Source organism: Xylocopa sonorina, chromosome 18 (assembly GCF_050948175.1).
Source record: "Xylocopa sonorina isolate GNS202 chromosome 18, iyXylSono1_principal, whole genome shotgun sequence".
NCBI lineage: Eukaryota > Metazoa > Arthropoda > Insecta > Hymenoptera > Apidae > Xylocopa > Xylocopa sonorina.
In genome coordinates, this window is record NC_135210.1 from 4138755 (window position 1) to 4162445 (window position 23691).

The 23691-nt window shown below is 32.6% G+C and overlaps 5 protein-coding genes and 1 long non-coding RNA gene across 14 annotated transcripts; 2 read left to right on the top strand and 4 right to left on the bottom strand.

The window, feature by feature from the left end:
* Positions 1-169: 169 nt before the first annotated feature.
* On the bottom strand, positions 170-4348 carry LOC143431514 (uncharacterized). Its single transcript, XM_076908294.1, has 7 exons — positions 4068-4348; positions 3418-3504; positions 1561-3342; positions 1292-1477; positions 938-1110; positions 480-589; positions 170-379 (listed from the first exon to the last, which is right to left on the bottom strand). Exons 2-7 carry the CDS (start codon positions 3478-3480, stop codon positions 324-326), a joined length of 2370 nt encoding a protein of 789 aa, XP_076764409.1. The 5' UTR covers positions 3481-3504; positions 4068-4348; the 3' UTR covers positions 170-323.
* A 1126-nt stretch (positions 4349-5474) lies between these two features.
* Positions 5475-8347, top strand: Ais (DExD-box helicase 52). Its single transcript, XM_076908295.1, has 13 exons — positions 5475-5600; positions 5680-5910; positions 5996-6181; positions 6273-6528; positions 6590-6662; positions 6754-6957; positions 7057-7147; positions 7222-7344; positions 7421-7571; positions 7640-7715; positions 7800-7967; positions 8046-8234; positions 8309-8347. The coding sequence occupies exons 1-13, from the start codon at positions 5514-5516 to the stop codon at positions 8319-8321; spliced, it is 1848 nt and encodes a 615-aa protein (XP_076764410.1). The 5' UTR covers positions 5475-5513; the 3' UTR covers positions 8322-8347.
* A 3536-nt stretch (positions 8348-11883) lies between these two features.
* Hfw (leucine-rich repeat domain-containing protein hfw) lies at positions 11884-15502 on the bottom strand. 4 transcript variants are annotated; one of them, XM_076908502.1, is made up of 8 exons: positions 15485-15502; positions 13689-13965; positions 13296-13610; positions 13052-13221; positions 12762-12944; positions 12543-12701; positions 12342-12458; positions 11884-12274 (listed from the first exon to the last, which is right to left on the bottom strand). In XM_076908502.1, exons 2-8 carry the CDS (start codon positions 13963-13965, stop codon positions 12002-12004), a joined length of 1494 nt encoding a protein of 497 aa, XP_076764617.1. In that variant the 5' UTR covers positions 15485-15502; the 3' UTR covers positions 11884-12001. The 4 variants fall into 4 exon arrangements, with proteins under 4 accessions (XP_076764617.1, XP_076764616.1, XP_076764615.1 ...); XM_076908501.1 differs by lacking the exon at positions 15485-15502 and adding an exon at positions 15020-15152; XM_076908500.1 differs by lacking the exon at positions 15485-15502 and adding an exon at positions 14757-14894.
* Positions 15503-16476: 974 nt separating this feature from the next.
* On the bottom strand, positions 16477-22465 carry LOC143431612 (ecto-NOX disulfide-thiol exchanger 2). Of its 5 annotated transcripts, none has more exons than XM_076908496.1 (10): positions 22389-22465; positions 21694-21955; positions 21036-21616; positions 20727-20944; positions 20444-20638; positions 20123-20375; positions 18529-18635; positions 17380-17574; positions 16987-17296; positions 16477-16898 (listed from the first exon to the last, which is right to left on the bottom strand). In XM_076908496.1, the coding sequence occupies exons 2-10, from the start codon at positions 21951-21953 to the stop codon at positions 16681-16683; spliced, it is 2337 nt and encodes a 778-aa protein (XP_076764611.1). In that variant the 5' UTR covers positions 21954-21955; positions 22389-22465; the 3' UTR covers positions 16477-16680. The 5 variants fall into 5 exon arrangements, with proteins under 5 accessions (XP_076764611.1, XP_076764613.1, XP_076764612.1 ...); XM_076908498.1 differs by lacking the exon at positions 22389-22465 and adding an exon at positions 22068-22203 and having other exon boundaries at positions 20123-20306; positions 20450-20638; XM_076908497.1 differs by lacking the exon at positions 22389-22465 and adding an exon at positions 22068-22203 and having other exon boundaries at positions 20123-20306.
* Positions 18644-20113, bottom strand: LOC143431616 (uncharacterized). 2 transcript variants are annotated; one of them, XR_013102725.1, is made up of 3 exons: positions 19539-20113; positions 19349-19452; positions 18644-19277 (listed from the first exon to the last, which is right to left on the bottom strand). It is a non-coding gene; the product is annotated as an uncharacterized LOC143431616 (long non-coding RNA). The 2 variants fall into 2 exon arrangements; XR_013102724.1 differs by having other exon boundaries at positions 18644-19452.
* LOC143431615 (N-acetyltransferase 9-like protein) lies at positions 22326-23414 on the top strand. The gene is made up of 6 exons (XM_076908505.1): positions 22326-22494; positions 22572-22681; positions 22761-22817; positions 22889-23029; positions 23119-23213; positions 23292-23414. The coding sequence occupies exons 1-6, from the start codon at positions 22337-22339 to the stop codon at positions 23412-23414; spliced, it is 684 nt and encodes a 227-aa protein (XP_076764620.1). The 5' UTR covers positions 22326-22336.
* The last annotated feature ends 277 nt before the right edge of the window (positions 23415-23691 follow it).

Genomic DNA, 23691 nt, shown 5'->3' on the forward strand with positions numbered 1-23691 from the left:
GAACATGTATCTAATTGTACATATTATCGATTTATAGAATACGTTGAACATCATCGCATTTCACCCTTTCCATCTGTAGCTTTATTTCGTATCAACGATTAAACTAATAAATTGTATCGCATAAAACTTCTGTATTGTTGTCTATATCTGTTAGAAAACAAACTGCGTTATACAAAACAAATTTATTAAAAAATTCAGGCACAAAGTGGATTCGTTTACATATAATAACATAATGTACATACATGTATACATACATATGTACGTATAGATATACATACATATGTATATATATTGAAACAATAATAAAAGGCACCATTATAATTTTACCGCCATGGTTTTCGTACAGCCCCAGCGCTAGTACTCCGTTTAATACTATGATCTGCAATTTACAAACTGCTAATTACAACATTAGTACAGTATATTATTTGCGCGGCTACGATATCACGATACGGCAATTGGGTTAAAAACAAATGACTTACATAAAATGTTTGAAGATATAAGTCTTTCTTTCATATCCGAAGTCCAGGTTTGACATCTGGATCTAGACAAACATGAACGGACAAACGAAGTTGGTTGATATTCTTCCATCCTAGTACAGAAAAAAAAATTGTAAATAAAGCTACACATGCCAGCATGTGCGTACATACGCACATATACACATATATACTGTATAATGTAACACTAAACTATGGTATATAAAATTCACTTAACACGTTTATGTAACAGCGAATAATGAAACAATTTATTATATCTTTATATGTATATATATATATATATATATATATATATATATATATATATATATATATATATATATAAAGATGTATATATATATTTATTTTAGCATAACGTTCTACATCACAATGACTTGTTAAAATTTCGGCAAAAAATAGAAAATTTTATAAAATGATGAAGCATAAATTATGCAGAATCATACTCCTTCAATTTTTTCCTGGCTAAAGTTCGCTGAGTTGCAAACGAATACGATCTTGCGGATGTTGGACGTTCCGCACGAGACTGTTTTATTTCACGATCTTGTGCTATTACTCGCATTTTTTTCTTCGGACTTTGGGCAAATAACTCCACTATGTTCGTAGAGGCTGCGTCACACTTTCACAAATAAAAACAATTTTCATGTAAATGTCTTTTTAGTAAGAAATTCGATAGTAATAGAATACACGATGAATGTTATAAAGCTGTGCTTTCTCAAAAAAATAAATAAATAAATAAAAAGAGGAAGCATTATATTAATAATATGTACCTCTTTCCATTAATTTGTTGGAAATATTACCTGTAGCTGAAGGCGTTGTAAGAAATTAAATTCTGATCGATTAAGGGGTGCGTCAACGTGAAGTTTAAGCATACAGTGTAAAGCTTCCTTATATGTATTCTTCAGAGCAATCACACGTTCGGTTCGCATCATTCTACGTACTAAATAGCCTCTTGCATACGCATTTATCGTGTTTGCAGCTTTTATCTATAACAAAAAGATAATTTTTTAGTATTTAATTCACAGTCAAATAGGAGTAGAAGTTGCAATTTAAAGTATTGATTGCATACATGTTTAGCTCCGTATATGGTTCTATCAATAATTGGTACATGAACAGTTTTGCTATCTAAAGGAAATAATTCTCGACTAACATTTGAACGCTTACATTCATCAAATCCTTCTACTAATTTTATTTTATAATTGTCATCATTTGATCGCATCTCTGTACCTTCTTTTTCTGCTTTTGTATACATTTTAGTAGAGCAAGGAGCACTATTACCATTGATTGCAGGATAGAGATAATCCAATGGACAAAGGATCATTTTCGTATTATCATGCAAGTGTTCCAATTCGTTTTCCTGCTCTAAATCATTTTTTAACTTTTTGACACTTTGCATGTTATTATCATTGCTTTCAAAATATTTGTCGCTATTAGAACTAATTTGATTTAGTGCAGGTGATAATATGTTTTCTGAAATGTCTGGAAAAGACTTTTTAATCTCAGTCAGTAAAAGTAATTGTTGTTTCTCAAATTCCTTCTGCAGCAGTATTTGTTCTTTCTGTTGTCGAAACATTAATTCTGCCATCTGTTTTTTGTGCATCTCCTGTACCTTTTTGTAAACTGTTAAAATTTTATCAGATGCAATAGGAGATTTTAACTTGGATATAGAATCTTGTATTTTCACTGTATTTCTTGAAAGATTCTCCGTGAAATTGTTAACTACCGAACCGTTATTGCGCTCACTTAAATCTTCCAAGGAATCTGCAAGTTTAGCCATTGAATGCAAAGTGGAAGAACTGCTACACTTATTCAATATCTGAAGATTTTGATTATTTTCGTTATTATTATCTGCAACGTGTTTTTTAATACGATTAACTTGTACATCACTTTTATTCTCCTTAACTAACATAGTCTGAATACAATCAACCGATCTTGTTGCTGGGTACATTGCAAAAGACGATTCACGTCTTGTTTGCGAAGACATTGATCTAGGCATTGCAGAAGCAGTATTGAAATCAGAATCTCCTCTAACCATTGGCGAGGATTTTAATAACTCTATAGGAGTAGATTCTTTGCTTTTACTTTCACTTGTTTCCCACTCAATTTTGGCTTGTCTAATATTACATTCATTCCGTCGGTTTGCACTCGTTGTCGACGTTGGAACATATTCTGAATGAGGAACAGAAGTTGAACCAGCAAGCTGCATTTGCATATGTGCCAGTAATATAGGACTTGGTGTCTCCAACACGTAGGAACCTTGACGCATTAATTTAGAAGTATCTCCTAAATTATCTGAATCACTTTCTTGATATTCTTTATTTTCTCTACAATTAGAATTACTCAATGTCAATGGAATAATATCTAATGTTTTAGGCACTTGTGGTTTCCAAATTTCCGATACTGTTTCTATAGTATTAAATTTTGTTGAAGCTGTTTCATTTAAATAGTGATCTGTATCAACGCTAGCAGCTATTGGCTCTGATCTCGAAGCAGTACTAGAAGCCAAATTTATCTGATCTTCAAATTTATATTTCACGTTTAAATTTTTACTACACTGTAAGGATTCTTCTATATTTTTGTTAGAACATTCGAAGGTTTCTATTTGAATATTATTTATATCCGTAAGATTAGTTTCATTATAATTACCATTTGTGTATTCAAAAGGAACCAAATTTTCTTTTAAAGTATGAATTCGTTTTCTATATTTCAGATCCTTTGAGTCTTTTCTAATTCTTGCAACATTAGTATCATTATTATAATGTTTAGCAGTACGTAAAGCAACCAGTTTCTTTTCTATATTTATTGCACTCTCTTTGTAGTTAGACATTTCTCTTTTAATATCTTGAGTTATCTGGAAAAAAATATATTTAAATATTAGAATGAACTTTAAACAATTAGTTTACATATATATGATTACTATCCATACCATAGGTGGTAATATAGGAACTCCATTAAACTTGATACAAGAAACATACAAATTGTCTTCCATACTTGTAACGTTTTAAACGGATCGCTAAAAACAATAGTATATATGTATATACTTGCCACAAAGAACAAACATTAACTGAAAAAAGGCTTATCTCTATTCCGACAACAATCATTGTTTAAGCTTGATAAAAATTAAAATATCTTTGTTTTCTAATCAGAGAATATATTATCAAACATACCGTTTGTTGATTACAAAGGTGTAAACGCAATAAATTAATGACAATTAGATTAGTTACATAAAAATCTGAAAGAAAAACGAAATGAACGAACATACTCTTGTACAAATAATGTATGGGATGTATATCCACTTAGTTTGATCAACAAATTTCACGAAATTATTAAAGTAATTATTACCACTCACTTTTAATTTATACTTTTTAGTAAATATTTCAAACGTTAACAACGGAAACATCAGAAAACAATTGCTGAATATGTTTCTGTATTATTTAAAAATGATCAAAATGGAGCGTCTGTTTTAATAACATGCAACAGTTTAAATTAAATACCTACGATGCATAACTAAATCGGAGCAAACTAATCTCTTCGCGGAGATGAAGTATCAAACTTATATATTTAATTACTGTTTACCTTCATAGTAGATAGGTGGATACTATTCTTTTTCTTATTAACGATTTAACAGGTGAGGTCGTTATTCTATCGATATGTATATATTCTCCGTCCAACCTCTTAACTTAACAAAACACTACACAACGGCTGACCGTAACTGGTCACATCATGACTTTTTTATTGGCTCATTTGTCGTCTAACAGGGTCTCGTGCTTTTTTATAATAAGCCCGACCGAAACCTTTTCATAACTTTTAAGCAAAGCATCGTGGCGCGCTAAATACCCGTACGTTCAAATAATTAAGCTTTCGAGAGTGTCCATTGAATCGGTTTGATTAATTGGATCCTTCTAAGTTGATAATAAAAATGTTGCTCTACGTTTTCGATTCCCTTTTTTGATACCAAATAACTTCCTGTCGGTTCTGCTGTCCGTACTATATTTATACCCTAGTTACATACGTGAATATTGTATAAAATGTAGACCCATCACTAGTTTCAACATCCTTCCGTACCTTCCATCTTTGTGGCGACAGCGCCATTGGTACACTACGTGAAACTCGTTTTAAACCACGAGTTTTAGTAAAAGTTGGTAACAGTAGATAGGAGTTTCTAACCAGACTGTATTAGAAATTGTTTATACATACGCTACGCAATTAAATTTTGCGTTTCTAATTACATTGAACAATATAGGAAACGTATGCCCCGACAACACAAGATTGCCACAGTAAAAGCACTGTAATGTTACTTGCGCCGCGTGACATCACTTCCATAGCCATCTACGTCCGCACTCGTCGATGGTTGTGATATCACGCACGTGCCATCACATTTATTTTATATTTCCCACTTTAGAGGTAAGAGAGAGAAATATGCTATAAGAAAGAGTGAGACAGATGTTATGAACCCTCCTCTAGAACCCCTGGCGCCATCTCTGTGGAAAGTACTGAACTAATGCCCGACCAGTTTCACCGCTTCTCCAAGAGATGGCACTAGTTCTTCAGTAGTTTACTTCGCTGTCGATAATGCTGTGCGACCAGTTTGAGCACTTTTTGCAGAGATGGCGCCAGGGGTTCTAGAGGAGGGTTCATAACATCTGTCTCACTCTTTCTTATAGCTTTCTTATATATCTTTCTCTCTCTTACCTTTAAAGCGGAAAATATAAAATAAATTATAATAAAACTACTGACATATACAATAAATTACAATAAAACTATTGAAATATACAATAAATTACAATAAAACTATTGAAATATATGGCAGGTGATAATAGCACGTTCTGGGACTCAGCGTATCACTCGGTGCATCAACATAGTACCACTAGCGTATCACGTATGTTATATTATTATTTCATTGGCAGGCGGTGTCAGCACTGGAACAGCACCGCGTGCTACTGTATACGGTTCACGTATTCTACATCAAAGTTTGATTTCTTGTTTGCATGTATATATTTGTTAATATACACATCAGAAAGCATGGATGCGCATGAACTTTTCCGGAAACTCTCTACTGGATTAAAGTTTGACAAAAAACGTTTTCAAGTAGATGCAGAAAGATTTCAGGTTCAAAAATCAAATGTTACACTTGATCATAAATATATGCACAAACATTTTAGTAATATAATAAATACTTCATTCGCAGCTTGTTAAAAAACCTGAGAATGTACTCAACAATAGCGAGACAAATATTAAGTCTTTTAATGATACAAACTCCTCAACAATCTGCAAGAAAAGAAAACATGAAGAGACCGACAAGGAAATGGAAAATAATACATTCATATTTCTAGATGGAATGTCTGTCTCTGGAAACAGAAGAAAGGAATGTAAAGCATCTATGACAGAAGAAAAACGGTTAAAATTAGAACAAGAAAAGGTTTTAAACATTTTTTAATTGGAAGTTAATTTGTCTTAAAGGCAAACATTATTTTTAAAAGTCATAGTTTTAATTCTTTTCTCAGATGAATGAACTTCGTAACAAGCATCGTATAAGCGTCACAGGTAATCGTATACCTGGGGCTATTTCAGAATTTCTTGAACTATCAACAATTTATAATGTCCCAGAAAAATTACTGAATAATATTATTAGCTGCGGTTATATGCATCCTACTCCAATTCAAATGCAAGCTATACCTGCTATGTTACAAGTAGGATTATTAATATGTTTATTTAACACACATATAATATACTGCATCAACAATTTTATTGATTGTTTTACTATCATATTTATTAAATCAGGGTAGGCAAATACTTGCTTGTGCTCCAACTGGATCTGGAAAAACAGCTGCATTTTTGTTACCTATAATTCATCATCTGGGTGGTCCACAGAAAAGGGGATTCAGAGCTGTTATTCTCAGTCCAACAAGAGAATTGGCAAAGCAAACATACAGAGAATGTTTGCGTCTTAGCGATGGATATAATTTCAGAGTGCATATTATAAGCAAAATAAATCAAGCTGTAAACAGATATGGAGCTAAAAGTTCACAGAAATTTGGTTGGTATAAAATATCTTGAAAAATTTCTACAGGAAAGTAATTTGAGATTATTTATTGTAGATATATTAATCACTACACCAAGAAGAGTAATATATCTATTAAATCAGGATCCACCAGCTATATCTTTTAACAAGTAATTAATGAATTTTTTAAAATTCTAAACCCATCATATATTTGTTCATTTGTTTTTGTATAATATGTAATATATACTTTAAATTTTATAGTGTTGAGTGGTTGATTGTGGATGAAGCAGACAAACTTTTTGAGGATGGAACAAGGTGCTTCAGAGATCAATTAGAAGCAATTTCAAAAGCATGTACATATGAAAAATTAAACATATCCATGTTTAGTGCAACAAATACTACTGTAGTGACTAAATGGTGTCGACATAAATTAAAAAGTCTTATAACAATTACTGTTGGCCACAGGTTTAGTTTATCATTTTCTATATTCTTAAAAAGATGATATCCCTTAGTTCAAGCAAGTATTTAACAAGTATTTAAAGGTATTTATAATATTCGTTGCAGGAATGCTGCAACTGATTCAGTGGAACAAGAACTTCTATTTGTTGGCACAGAGAGAGGTAAACTTATAGCACTGAGGAATATTATTCAAAAGGTATTAATCTTTAATTATTAATACTTCAAATCCTATTTCATAATTTATTATACATACAATTACGTTTATCAAAGGGAGTGTTACCACCTGTATTGATATTTGTCCAAAGTAAAGAAAGAGCACAGGAATTGTTTAACGAACTCATATATGATGGTATTAATGTCGACGTTATTCACGCTGATAGAACACAAACGCAGGTACTTGTTCAATTATATAAATGACAATTGTTTTTATTTAATCGTTTTATACCTTCTCTTTCCTGTTTTTTTTTAGCGAGATAATGTTGTACGTTGTTTTAGAGAAGGAAAAATATGGGTTTTGATATGTACAGAACTAATGGCAAGAGGTATTGATTTTAAGGGTGTGAATCTTGTTATTAATTATGATTTCCCACCGTCTGCCATTTCTTATGTTCATAGAATTGGTAGGTACTTCTAGCTTTGATGTTTGATTATATATCTAAAAATTCACAATAATCATTAATTAAAACAGGTCGCACTGGTAGAGCTGGACATAAAGGAAAAGCAATCACATTTTTCACTGAACAAGACACTCGAAATTTAAGAAGGTAAATATTATTATGACATTATATTAACATGTGGTAAAAGTCATTTTATTACATTTACTTCAAAAGTAGTTCTTGATATTTTAGTATAGCTACCATTATGCGAGAATCTGGATGTGATGTTTCCAATTATATGTTAGCTATGAAAAAACATAGCAAAAAGGAAAGACGAAAGCTTGAACATAAGGCTCCTGCTAGAGAAAAAATATCTACTGTGCCAAAATTTAAAAATGTTCATAATAAAGAAAAAATAAGGTAAAATATCTTTACATCTCGACTACGAATGCTAGTGTCACTTTGAAAGCAGTCTAATTATTTACTTATGTATTTCAGAAAAGTAGAAAACAGATTAAGAAATGAATATGAAACAATAGATGACAAAAACAAAAATGAGGAAATAAATAAGGAAAACAGAAAAGCCAAAGGAATTAAACAAAAGGAAACTAATATCAAAAGGAAGAAACAATCTAAGAAACTTACTCTACCTGTTAAAAAGGAGACCTTAAAAATATCGAGAAAATTGTAAGTAAAAATAATAATTTCACATGTACATATGATATTATGAAATCATTAATCGTAACAAATTATTATTTCAGGAAGAAAAAGTAATGAAAAGAATATGAAGTACGAAGAATACCTTGTGGTTAGTTGAACACCTACAAATAAAATGGTTTAAATATATCTAATACATAGGGTGATTTACAACTCATGTGACAAATTTTGACAATTGATACCATATCTCGAAAACAAGAAAAAAGTTCATAGAAACCATAATACAAAAAATTAGGGGGTCAACTTTATCCGTTTTCTGTATCGGATCTCTGCAGGGGTGAGGAGTCAGTTCAGAAGGTCATATGCATCCCTTAACAGACCGTAAAAACTCAAGAGATCTCGTCCCCCTTTAGGGTTTCAACCCAAAAAAAAAAAAAAAAAAAAAAAAATTAACCCTCTAATTTTTTGGGACAAAAAGGTTGTCGACACTTAGGGTACAAAAATTGGTTATGACAAATTTTCTGTGGGAGGCCGCCTTCAGGGTTAATTAGGCTTAATTAGGGTAAATCGTCAAGTTACAGAAAATTTGTAATGACCAATGTTTCTCCCCTAAGTATCGGCAACCTTTTTGTCCCAAAAAATTAGAGGGTTATTTTTTTTTTTTTTTTTTTTTTTTTTTTTTTTTTTTTTTTTTTTTTTTTTTTTTTTTTTTTTTTTTTTTGGCCCCTCGAAAGTCCATAATTTCACAGAAAGGGGTGGCTTTTTCACTGATTTTGGCAAGCTGGAGAACGGCCGAGAGCACCGATCGTACATTGTAGGGACCAAAATATAACACTCGAAAAACCCAAATGTAACACTAAAAAGCTAAGATATTACACTCAAGATTCCGAAATGTTACCCTCAAGAAGCCACATGGGTCACTCAAGAGAGTCCAACAGAGGTGTAAAAATCTCTGCTTTGAGATGCAGCAGCATTCATATCGACTGGTACGGTGAGAGAAACCAAATGTAGGCAGTCTCCCTTTCGTCCATTTCTTGCCTTCTACCAGTGCTATGTGTGACCCAGTACTCTCTCCACCCCGGTCCAAACCAGAGATTTTCACACGCCTGTCGGGCTCTCTTCGGTGACCTGTATGGCTTCTTAAGAGTTATATTTTGGTTTTTAAGTATCATACCTTAGTTTCTGAGTGGAACATTATGGTTTTTTAAGGGTTGCATTTTGGTTCCTACAGTGTATCATTGGTGGTCCCAGCCGTTCTCCAGCCTGCAAAAATTAGTGATAAAACCACCCCTTTCTGTAGAATTATGGACTTTCTAGGGGTAAAAAAAAAAAAAAAAAAAAAAAAAAAAAAAAAAAAAAATTAACCCTCTAATTTTTTGGGACAAAAAGGTTGTCGACACTTAGGGTAGAAAAATTGGTTATGACAAATTTTCTGTGGGAGGCCGCCTTCAGGGTTAATTAGGCTTAATTAGGGTAAATCGTCAAGTTACAGAAAATTTGTAATGACTAATGTTTCTACCCTAAGTATCGGCAATCTTTTTGTCCCAAAAAATTAGAGGGTTAATTTTTTTTTTTTTTTTTTTTTTTTTTTTTTTTTTTTTACCCCTAGAAAGTCCATAATTCTACAGAAAGGGGTGGTTTTATCACTAATTTTTGCAGGCTGGAGAACGGCTGGGACCACCAATGATACACTGTAGGAACCAAAATGCAACCCTTAAAAAACCATAATGTTCCACTCAGAAACTAAGGTATGATACTTAAAAACCAAAATATAACTCTTAAGAAGCCATACAGGTCACCGAAGAGAGCCCGACAGGCGTGTGAAAATCTCTGGTTTGGACCGGGGTGGAGAGAGTACTGGGTCACACATAGCACTGGTAGAAGGCAAGAAATGGACGAAAGGGAGACTGCCTACATTTGGTTTCTCTCACCGTACCAGTCGATATGAATGCTGCTGCATCTCAAAGCAGAGATTTTTACACCTCTGTTGGACTCTCTTGAGTGACCCATGTGGCTTCTTGAGGGTAACATTTCGGAATCTTGAGTGTAATATCTTAGCTTTTTAGTGTTACATTTGGGTTTTTCGAGTGTTATATTTTGGTCCCTACAATGTACGATCGGTGCTCTCGGCCGTTCTCCAGCTTGCCAAAATCAGTGAAAAAGCCACCCCTTTCTGTGAAATTATGGACTTTCGAGGGGCCAAAAAAAAAAAAAAAAAAAAAAAAAAAAAAAAAAAAAAAAAAAAAAAAAAAAAATTAACCCTCTAATTTTTTGGGACAAAAAGATTGCCGATACTTAGGGGAGAAACATTGGTCATTACAAATTTTCTGTAACTTGATGATTTATCCTAATTAAGCCTAATTAACCCTGAAGGCGGCCTCCCACAGAAAATTTGTCATAACCAATTTTTCTACCCTAAGTGTCGACAACCTTTTTGTCCCAAAAAATTAGAGGGTTAATTTTTTTTTTTTTTTTTTTTTTTTTTTTTTTTTTTTTTTGGGTTGAAACCCTAAAGGGGTGAGGAGATCTCTTGAGTTTTTACGGTCTGTTAACACGTTGAGTGCCACGTCAGTCACCGGTGACTGACACCGACTTTTCCGTTCAGAGGCCGCGTCAGTCACCAGTGACTGACAGTATAAAATATGATAGTAAAAGTAAAAATTTTTTCCCTTTCTTCTTCTTCCTCTGATGAAGAAACAATGCGCACTCTATGCCGCCTTTTAGCAAAAATAATTTCGCTATTGTCACTTTCTGAATCTTGAACTGACATTCTGAGGGCTAAGAAATAACATTGCTGTTCCAAGATATCTGTGCACGCGGCCTGACGGGGAAGTCGCTATAAAACCGCGTGGCACTCAACGTGTTAAGGGATGCATATGACCTTCTGAACTGACTCCTCACCCCTGCAGAGATCCGATACAGAAAACGGATAAAGTTGACCCCCTAATTTTTTGTGCCATAAGGTGAGGAACGTTTAGGGGAGTGTAAAATTTGTCGAAGGCACTATTTCATTGAAAAAACTCCAAATTTTCTCCGTCATTTGTCGAAATTAGGCCCAAGTTTCTATGAACTTTTTTGTTGCTTTTGGGGTGTAGTATCAGCTGTTAAAATTTGTCACACGAGTTGTGAATCACCCTGTATACTGTGAAATAAATAACATTATGTACATTCTTAAAATATTCTATCAGGATATTTGATTTATAAAATGTTAATTTATATTAAATACGAATTTTTAATAGAAAATATCACATTTCTATTACACACGTGTTTAGATAATATATTAAATCTGTATTTTTACATGTATTATTTTCGATGAATTAATTTCTATGAACACACATTTTGAGTCAATTGTATTATCTCAAAATTAATTAGCAATAATAGTAAAATTGATTGCTCTTATTTGATAGCAATCACTTATCAATTAATATAATTTTACAACTTTTAGAATTCTCACCAAAATTGATCATCAAACTTTTATGTACATCTTATACAAATCTGAATATTTACATAGATTTCTTTACTGTTTTATGATATATTTTAAACGATTTTACAAATTAAAAAACCTTTTTATAAATAAATAATAAATTTCATATATTGAAGAAAAATATGAAGTTTAGTAATGAATCTGATATGAGTGTCTGAATATTATAGTTACTGCATGTAAGTATTCTATGGAACATACAAATTAGAGATATTTTCATTCTGCACAAGTACTCTTGCACAAGTATGCTTTCTTCAAATGCAATAAATGTTGTACTTACCAAATAACATATGAAAGAAAGCATTATATACTTGTATTAAGTTTCACATAACCAGTCACAAGGTAATTTTGGCATTTTATTCGCTGGCCATGGAAGATAGCCTGCAGTTTTGAATATCCAGTAATCGTAAGACACTTTAGCTATCAAACTTATTAAAAGCACAACTTCTGTGGCAATGATATAATAAATGTAATCTGTCCAATCTCCAGGATAGACACACATTTTCGAAGGTTCTAAATCAACAACTTTCTCTTTTACATTTTCACATAACACTTCATCTGAGTCTAAAATACGAGTTTGTAGCCATACCTAAAAAAAATTATAATTTAAAATACAGTATCTGTTTGTACAACGTACATATATGAGGTATACACACCTTTAGATACTTAGCTGTGTTACAGTCACAATGTAACTCATTTCCTCCGAGCTTTACTAATCGCGAACCACTAAAACTTTTGTCATGAGTGTTAGGACTTAAAATATATGTTGGAAGCTAAACATTTAAAATGTTATAGTTATACTTTACAAAATATTCGTGCTTAGTCTAATTATGAATATATTATTTAAGTTTACTTACAGATTTAATTTTATTATATCGTAAACTAAGTAAGGCATAATTATCCAAAAATTTCGAACCCTCTAATTTATTTATAGACGATATATTGTTGTAATCAGCATAAAATTCTCTTATATCCTCATAACATGGATTGTTACTGAGATCATCCAATGTAGTAATCTGCAAAAATTCACGATATATAACAAATACACGATGTAAAAACATGTAAAAATTACGTACGTTATTGTATGATACATTTAGAGCTATTGTATTGCGAGGTAATTTTTCAGGTAATTCGGTAATTTGAATTCCACTACAATCTACATTCACTGCTAAAGTTGGAGGTTTCCCTTCAACAATATCAAATCTTCTGAAGTTGCATTGACACTGCCATGTATCACCTTTAGGACATTCTGTTTGCAACTGTTTTTTGTAATCCATGGAACAGCATTTAAATAGCAAATATACATTAACTACATAAGTTATAGAATAATATTCTAAAAATATGATTTATGTTTTTAAATTATTACCAAGCTGAGGTATCGAACTTGTTTTAATGGTACTTGTTCTGTAGTATTAAACCAGTGCCAAGTTTTACTAGCTGAGCATACAGTTTCATTTTCACGATTAAAATTAATTTGTTTCTCCCCTGTCTTGTTAATATATTGATAAATATCATGACACCAAAGTGTATTCGTTCCTATGTATAAAAATCAATTACATTATATTCCAAAAAATTTGTGATACATTAAAAAATTGTACTGGAATGCATACCTGAAATATCAAGCCAAAATTCACGCCCATTCATTGTATTTAAGGCTGGTAAGTGTGTCAGATTGTTATAAGATAAATCTAATGTAGTAAGTTGAGCTAATCGCGTAAGCGAATTATTTTCCATTTCGATAAGAGCATTGTTTGAAAGATTCAAACATATTGTCGGTGTCATCATTCGAAACTGTCCTTTTACTCTTTTAATTCTACCATCAGTAATTGCAAGTGATTTCAGTCTTCTCCATCGAATTTCATTTACATTAAATACATCTAATGTGACATTTCTTATATGTATATAAGATACATTCGATGGGAACCCTGGAATAATCAAATTACACTTAGAAAATCCTTGAAATAATATATTACTCTTCAATAATCAAAGTGTTTTATAATAACCTGTGCAAGAAAGCTCAGACTCAAAATTTTGAACATTCAAGTTGCAACAGAGTACAGCATTGCCCTCAGGATTGTTATGGGCAAGTGTAATTTTTTTACACGAACATCCAGTTGTCCTAACATCTGGACACTCACTGGAATCCTGGTAAAAGCATTGTTCCAAAAGACCACCAGATATACCACTAATTGAAGTTGAAGATGATGTTTGTTGGTCTTCTTCTGTCCTTGCACTTGCTACTCCGGCATACAAACATATTATTATGGCAAACCACTCCATCTAAAATTATATATTAAAGATCAGTTAAATTATATCATTTTTTTAATTCTTAAAATAAATATTATATATCTTGCGTTAAATGTTTTATATATTTGAGTATGAAATGTATGCAATATATTTTCTATAAAGAAAAAAAGATTTAACTTATTTTCATGAATAATATATAAAGTATCTCAGCATCATCGTCTTACTCATGCACGTAGATATACATACACGTACAAACACGCGTATCCGTGAAACGCGCGCGCGCATTTATAATGAAGAATATATATGTATATATATATTATATATTTATTTATTTATTTATTAGAAAGCATTTAATATATAACTGGAATTAATATTATATAATTAAAATTGAAGACAAGATTTGTTGATAACAGTTCATCGATGAAATTGATATTTACCTCAAACTTAATTCCAATTAAAACATATTGAAAGCAATCTCTTGCTAGATATAAATTTATTTGTCACATTTTTAATACCGATTGTGATAATTTTAATCAAAATCTATGTATATTTTCAACAATTTCAATGAAATTTTTGAAAATATCTAACTTATGCCTATTTATCAGAAATAAAGGATTTACACTCGATACATGGACGTCGAAGTAAAAATTCGAAAAATTTCCCTGCTTAATTGAAGTTCAAATTACCTTCATTTTGTACAGCTTTACGATAAGAACCGGTAAAAATTCTTTTACATATTCACGATACGCGAAACTGGATTGCCTTCGATTCGATGTAAAACGATGTTGCGAGTACATACGCTTAAGTATTAAACGATAACTCACGGATAAAAATGGTCACAATAAGCAACAAACAGATTTTAATTCCTCTGGACAAAAAGCACACATCGCGCATTCGTGCTAAGAACGTGGGTAAATTAATTCGTTTAACAGAGTCCGACACTTTGGGTCATATGGGTCGACCTATTAACGAATCAAAATTGGTTAGCTACTTGCAGAACGCGTCGCTTATTACACTCGTTGGCCCCGTATAAATCATAAATCACTCTCCATGAGCGAAATCAATATTATGCTTCTCTGATACGTACTTTGTTGTAACGTTTTATTTACTTTTTACCCGTGTCTCCGATGTGTCGCATCAACTGTAATAACAAATACTACGCGAACAGTTGTGCTCGGATATTTAAGTACGCAAATGAATGTAATCCGAAACCTTTTTAACGATCCTAATTCTCACGAAAATTAATATAAATATTAAAGTACTATCTACATTTCTAAAAATATTAAATAACCTTCCTCCTATATTATAGAGGAATGATAAAGTAATAAATGGTACATTACATTATATTTTAGTATTGCTGTTGAAAATTGTATATCTCTGCCCATTTCCTCTTTCTAAATATTTTAACAAACGATATAAAAAACAAGGTTAGCATCGACTGATACTTTGTGCAACAAGGGTACCTATCTAAATAATTCAAATAATCTTTATGTATACATATTAACGATATCTTATCAATTAAGAAGAAATATATATACGAAATAATGCGTACAAACAAACAATGCTATGATAAATTGTCAATGCAGTTTGACATGATTACTACAAGATGTAGGTATATTTACAAAGTCGGTTCCTCTAATTAATGTTTACCGTCTACTTTCTCTAATTTGTGTCTAATTTTATACTTTAACTGTGTCGCGTGTTTGTGTTTGTTCAATCGCATACAGCAATAAAGTCTTATACAGTAGATTAGTCAGGAAAATGAAACAAAAACGATCGAACTGATCACGAAGCGAATCGAAAGCAATCGACCAATGAGAAATAATGCCACTAGATAGAGTCACTTGCTATTGAACGAGCAATGGCGTCTACTTTCTGTAAAATGTTTCTGAAATGATACTTTGTATGTGTCTTCGCTACATTTAATAAATAATGAATAGTTTTTTAAATTTTTCCTTGTATTATTTCGAACATTTATTGTACGAAAACTTCCACTTGGATATACCAATAGACCACCATGAAACTAGACGCGCTGTCCCTTATTTAAAAAACATCAGTCTTATAATCTGGCCTACTATATACTTCAATATTACCAATAAATTTCTGAAGAAATCCTATATTTAAAGTTACGATGCTATGATGAATTTAGAATCTGTACATTCCCAGTAGATATGTCAGCTTTCAAATTCTACGATAACAAGAAAATGTTTAAGTTCTGCCTTGTATGTATTGAAATGATGTATTTCTGGTACCAACTCACAGGCGGCAGTACGATGCTTGATAATAACGATTGCGCATGATTGCGGTTTAAATCAAACATTCTATATATATGTAGAATATTATACAGAAGAAAGAATGGTATCCTTCTATCACCGATGAAATTGTGACTTCATTTGAAATGAGATTTATTAAAACTTCACTTTAGATTAGTAATAAATTCATTTTCATTTCCTGCTTTGTCACAAATTCAATCCATCTTTGCTACCAAGCAACATCTCTCGAAGCTTATATTTCTAAGCTTTGAAGCAGAAGTATATGATCCTCTTTTGAAGTATTTGAAACTGATCGATTTTATTTACAAGTGTTCTACTCAATAAAGATATTACGAAGTACTTAAAGAGACTTGCTACAAGTGTTTTAAGTATCACAATAAAAATCTATATGACATGGAACACCATATGACACAATGATATAAAATCCTGTGATGGATTTTTTTGTTAACTTTTCTTGCACATCATTACACACGAATCAATGATTACGGTAAACATTAAAACCTGAAAATTGCCAACGTCTTTCCATATTTGCACCGATTCCGAATAAATCCTGTTTAAAGACTTGAGGAAATCGTTGCATCAGAGCTTCTACTTCATTCGGTTTGATACCTGGTTCCATTTTTTGTAAATAGGACCACAAATAATCTACGCTTGCACCGAATGGATGAATATGTAAAAATGTCGCTATTAATCCTGTAATTGTAATATAAAAGGAAAGAGATTTATGAAGTTTTACGTAAAGTTGTAACCGGCCGAAGACATGCTTGTTTATTAAAATTACCTATCAACTTAGCATCCTTTTGAGTAATTTGTACGTGGCTAGTTGCTAAGGCTAATTGTTTCGGAGTTCGCGGTTCTTCGTTGATATCATCATCTTTATCTAACGTTATTATCTCACTTTCTTGTGGTTCTTCCCTTTTCGTGGCATTCAATTTCACAGTCAAATCTTTAATCCTTTGATCATCTTGGGCTTGCTGTTTTCTCGACTGCATTAATTGTTCTTGCATACCTTTCAAGGTTTGCTGCAACATTTTCATTTGCTTATCCTTCGCATCTATTTCACTTTTTGTCTCAGATTTTAACAAATCTACCTATAAAATATAAAAATATATAAAAACTATATAATTCTTTCACATTGTACATTGATCACTCTCATTGGAGAATTACTTCATACTTCATTTTTGTATGCTTCCAACTGACACCGAAGACTATCGTTCTCTTCCTTTAACGTTTGCAATCTTTCGGTATCATCGTGTACATCTGACTGATTACGTGCTTTTTTGCGTTGCGGTTCCTCCTCTGAATCGGAAACTTCCATTTCTCCTTCACCTTCCATTAAAGATTCTTCCAGTTGTACTGCTTTAATTTCCTATGGTGATGAAAAAACATCATTGGGTTTGATTCCATTCAAATTTATCTAGATAGCCAACATAAAAAAATGCATATGCCTGTATATGCCTACGTGTGGGTACACATATACATATGCGCACACACGTAAACACATATACACATATATATCTTGTTTTCAAAATATTAGTATATGTAAAAAGTTGGCAGAATTTTTGTTCTCCAAAATTGCCCTTATACAGCTCACAACCACACTAAATATCATATGTGTTCAATTTTTTCTTTGATATTCATGAAATTGATATTTTTAAAAATCACCCTGAAAGGTGCTTACCTGAAGAAAATTTCATGGAAACATTTGCATAAATAAGTAAGTAGATAAATAAATACGTAAATAAATAAATATAATAAAACATACGCAACTTTCTTCTCTCTATATATGTATCTCGATTATGCATACCTATCCTTAAAATATGAAAATGAATAGGTTTTACGCTATGTATGTCTATATACTCGTCCTCGCATTCTCGATCCTATTAGCGTGAGATGAGAAATTCGCTTAATACGAGCGAAAATCGCACTTTAACTTAGAAATTGTTGTTTCGATTGTTACCTGTTAAGCTCCAGTCAATATCTGCCCAATTTGAACGAAGAAAACTATTCTTTACCTTTCACGGTCCATAATTTCCAAAAAGTTTAAACACCGAATATCGTTCCCTTTCTCCATTAATCGTATGGGAAAGGTATACAGACGGTCGGTCAGATATATCAAAGTCATTTGTTCCCTTTGTCGTTACTTACCTTTATTTGAAAAAAAGTGTTTGCAAAACGCGTGTGCGTTGCGCATAGATGATAGTGCATTCGTATAAAGAAGCAGTTTTGTGAGTCGACTTTGTCGATGATTACTATTATCTAATGGTAAAAGAAATGTAACGGACTGGACACGAGCTACTGACATGGGAATGCAAATACATACCGAAGATTGTTTCTTCCATATTTCGATGTTCTTCCGCTGAGCCTTTGTGAAGTGATCCCAGACCTTCTTGTGGCTGGCCGCAGTAAAGACGCGTTCAATCTGACTGACTGTTGGTGACATGGTCGCATGTTGCATACAAAAACACAACAAATCTTCTATTGTATACCCTGCTTTAAACTCTACATTCGTGTTGATCTAATCTCGTTAAAATCATCTATGTTATGTATATATATATATATGCATACATGCATATACATATGCATATATATATATGTAATACTTTTTAACATATTTGCAATATTCTCATAATATTACACAGATGTTGTCTGCATATTCGATATAGTTAATGTATCATTCAGATTCGAACGTTCCTTCCCATGTACGTTATATAATTATAAAGTTATCCTGATACCTATTATCTCTCTCTCCCTCTCGCTCTGTCTTTCTCTCCCTGTCTCTTTCTCTCTTTCTTTCTGGAAATCTCCTAATACCGAGCTAAGCAATTGTATTGTAAAATTACTTATCCAATACAATATTTTTAAAAACTGCTTTCACCATCGATCGAGGATCCTTTATGAAGGTCTTGTGCAATTCGGCTGCCAATCAGATTTTCTCAGAGGATCATAATTAGTGCTTATTTTCCTTAAGAAAATGTGCACTATTCTCCTAACAACTTACAACATGTAGAGGCTCCCCACGTTAAGACGATGATTTTCTGCTACGATTCCGCCGATTTGCTTTGCGCTAGACTATTCATAATCATACACGCATGAAAACGTTACACCAAATGTAATAACTGTCAACGGATAAATCAACAAACCGTAATAAGAATCGTAGCACAATGTTATCTCCGCAACAAATATTTAGCCCATCACCCTTAATCCTTAGCATTTCAAGCATGCAATTCTTAGGTACACTATGTTTCTATAAAATAAATTTTTGTAGTATCTGTGTGCTCTTTTGTTTAATCATCAGAACCTAGAATCGAAAGACAGGATTTCATCACCCACCTTATTTTCTCCTACTGTTTCTGATCCTTCTATCGAGTTGTCCCGATCGTGCATTGTCCATAATACACTTGTTACATAATACATTTCTTACAGTATACCTGAACGTTTAATTTCAACAAGTATAACATTTGTTTACGAACGAGATTCGATACAAAACTATCGACGATTCAGCCTCAAGACGAACATTTAGTTTCATATGTATATCTGTTAAAATGTCAGAACCTTTAATATCAAAAGTGACGTACCTTTGAAAGACTATACAAACAAATTTTACGTCTGTTTTATATCTTTCGATCTAACTTGGCTGTTGTGTAATAACTAAATATTTGTCAGGTATGCAATAAATAAAAGTACGCACTTTTGTTATTTAAAGACGCACTCAATTTTAACACGATTGCATTTTGTCATTTCTCGTATCGAATACCCAAAGTACCCTTATCTTAAGACAAAATGAACTTACCAGACAAAGGAATATGTATGTAGATTTGCTCTTGTGTACACAAAGAATGTACAATGGTACAGAGCTATGTTGTAGAAAAATATATATATATATATATACATATCTGTAGATTGTATGAACGTACATTGTATCAAGAGTCCTTGCATCCTTCCCTTCATCAGTTCTTTTGCCTTCTGAAGTTCCTCCTCGTAGGCGACTTTCTCTGTGAGTAATCTCCGAACGTGAGAATTCGTTGATTGAATCATCGAATAAAATGTGTTAGCGTTCCTTTTGGTACAGTCTCCACGCTCGAGCCATGTCACGACAACCTGTAATGATTTAATGCGCTTGTTTGGTAACGTGACAGAACGTGTTTTCTGGAATTCAAAAGTATTCGTCTGCAAAAACATTTAACAGTACTTAAACACTTGACACGACAAATAAATTCTCGATTATTGTTACTCACTTGTACCGCTTTCATAAATGTATCATCTTGTTTAATCTTCTCGCAAATATTCGATGCCTCATGGTCGGTATAGTGAACTACGGGGGGTGGACTGGATGGTGCCCTTTGTCTTTCCTTTTCAACTCTTTCTCTGTGTCGTTGTTCTCTTTGTAGCTGTCGTTGTCTGCATTCCCATTCATACTGATCATCCCTAGCCTACATTTATCAACATAACAAATTTATTGAAGAGATATATATACAGTTAATATATATAGTTAATTTTCTATATAGTGAAATTACAAACTTGAGCAAAGTCTACATGAAGCCTGCCAGTGTTTGCAGATTCACCACTGGATCCTATTCTAACTCTATACCCAGATAAATAAATAGCTGCATCGACGCTACTCTCTAGTACAAAACGTATATGACAAAAGTTTTTTTTAGACAGCCGCAAAGTGGTTATCTCTCCACACCGTTCGAATATTTCTTGAATTATCGTTTCTGTAATATTCTCTGGTAAACCTAAATTAAATCAACAATTTATGAGAATTACTTTGTATTAATATAATTCTTCTCTTTCTTATAATATGCGAACGACGTGAATAGAAAATACCTCCGACAAAAATTGTTCTGCATCCTGGAGGCCTTTCTCTAGTTGTTGGAGGTGGAGCATTCGGATTTGGTGGGAACAGCGTACAACTTTTACAGTGTATAATTTCTTTGGTACCTTGCTGTGTTGTTGGTGGAGGAGGTAAGGCACTGTTCATGATTTGGGCTGCATCGTTCATTATTTGTTCTGGTCCTAATATTTGTGCACCTATCATAGTGCCATCATGCGACATCATTCCCATACTCATGGGCCCATAACTATGAGTATGCCCCATATGTGGACCAAGCGTCATTTCGCTCATCATTGGTCCCATTGGTCCCATTGGACCCATCCCCATTACTGGATATCCCACTCCCATACCCCAAACACCTGTTGTTTGTTCCATTTGTGCTCCTAGATTCTGAGTACTACCAGTATTAGACGAAGATGGAAGTTCATTACCACTTGAATTATTATTATGTCCGTTATTGCAACTATTAGAATTTATACTGTTTCGATCATCTGGTCTTCGTTCTTCTCTTCGATCCCTTTCACTTCTTTCTTCCCTTCTTTCCCTATCTCGTTCCCTTCGATCATTTCTAGACCTGTTTCAAAGCAAATGTTACATAACAAACTATAATATGAACATAAATATTAAACAAAGTTAAGTTAGAGAAGATACCTTCTATTGTCACGATTATCCCTGTTGTCTCTGTTTTCTCTTTCACGTCTAATATCACTTTTTTCATTTCTTTTATCACTACTATCCTCAGATGTTTCTCTAACTACTGGTGGTTGATTTTTATTTGTACTAAATTCTAAAGGAGAATCATTCATCCCAGGCAGTGGCATCGGTGGAGGTAGAGGAGGAAACCCCTGGCTTGTTAACTCCATGAAACTTTGTGGGCCAGCGATTGAAGTAAGGGCTCCCATAGGTCCCATACCTAAAAACACAGTGAAACAAAAATATAACTTTAAATAAGGCAACGTTTCAGTGAATAATATAAAGTACAAAAGAGTAATGTGAACTATATGGTTATGATTCTTTTGCCATACCCATCGGTGGCATAGCGGTCGCTGGTACACCCGGAAAATTATAAGCCATCTTTTACTATTCCCGTTATAACGGCTGCCGCAGTTATCCCTCGACGAATTACAAATAGCGAGAATTTTAACAAAATCAAGTTTACTTTCTCAGAACCCTAGATTATATCATTGCAAACTCCGCATCCAATATGGCAGGAAAGCAAATGTAACCTCCTCGGTTGGAATATTCGCAATCGATTCATCTCCTCGACAATTTTAATGATGGTTGATATTGAACCATGAAGGATAACGAATTTACTAAAATTATCGGGACAAATGTTATTTTAGTACCCTATAAGAAAAAACACGTTAAAAGGCTGGTATCATTTACCTCTTATCGATTATCGACATTGGTTTGTATGGACACAAATATCCGCCATTTTTTAAATCTATCACGGTTGGAATACTATTATATTTAATTACATTTTTAATTATGTTCCGTACATTCCATTAATTAAATTAATTCATTTTCAGATACCACGAATGGATGAAATCAGCGGAATTACGATACCTGACTGGTTCAGAGGCTTTAACATTAGAAGAAGAGTTTCAAATGCAACAGCAATGGCACCAGGATCAGGACAGTAAGTAACTTTTTGTAAATATATAGTTTTAAGATGTAGGTATACCAATGACATACTTTTATTTATTCATTTCTTTTAGAATGTACTTTTATCATTTTGGAAAAATCTGTTTTTGCTGAAACTGGAGATGAAATAGGTACAAAAAACAATGTATGCAGCACTATTTTTCGTTTTTTTTTATTACATACTGATGTCAATGAATTTTAGAAGCTATGATTGGCGATACAAATTTATTCTTCAATGAATTGGATCAGCCAAATAGCGCAGAAATTGAAATTATGATAGCAAATGTTGCTTCTAGAGGAAAGAAGAGAGGTTGGGAAGCAATAATATTAATGCTACTTTATGGTATACACTTTATGCTCTCTTTCTCTCTTTCCCTCTCTCTCTTAAAATTTGTTCCTTCTATGACTTTATAAATACCTTTTTGATATTAGGAATCGACAAATTAAATGTAACTAAATACATAGCAAAGACTAAATTCGACAATGAAAAGAGTATACAGATGTTACAAAAATTAAAATTTCATGAGGTAATTTTTGAAAAAATTATTTAGAATAACAGAAACTTAGTACTATTATCAATAAATGTGATTTGTATCATGAAATAGATAGAAAGAAGTCAAATTTTTCAAGAATACACTTTTGAGAAAGTTGTAGATCAGGATTGGAAGGACTGGTTGTATTCCAAAACTATGGGTACAGTTAATTATGAAGTTTATGCTAATGAATGACTCTTTGTAGCTTGTAGCTCCTGGCTTGTATAAATATGTAATAAAATCAGTTAAATATACTTACTTAATTATAAAAATATGCTTACATTGTTACTTAAGATGCTGCAGACAAATCTGAAACAAAAAAGTATCCTCTTAAATTTATAAAACTATAAGAAAAGCCCAGATAATATTAAATATTTGTAATTAACATTATACATTATTTTATGATATCAAGTGATTCTCATCAAATTTACTTACAATCTATGTATTCAAGGCACGATTGATTTTGATTGAT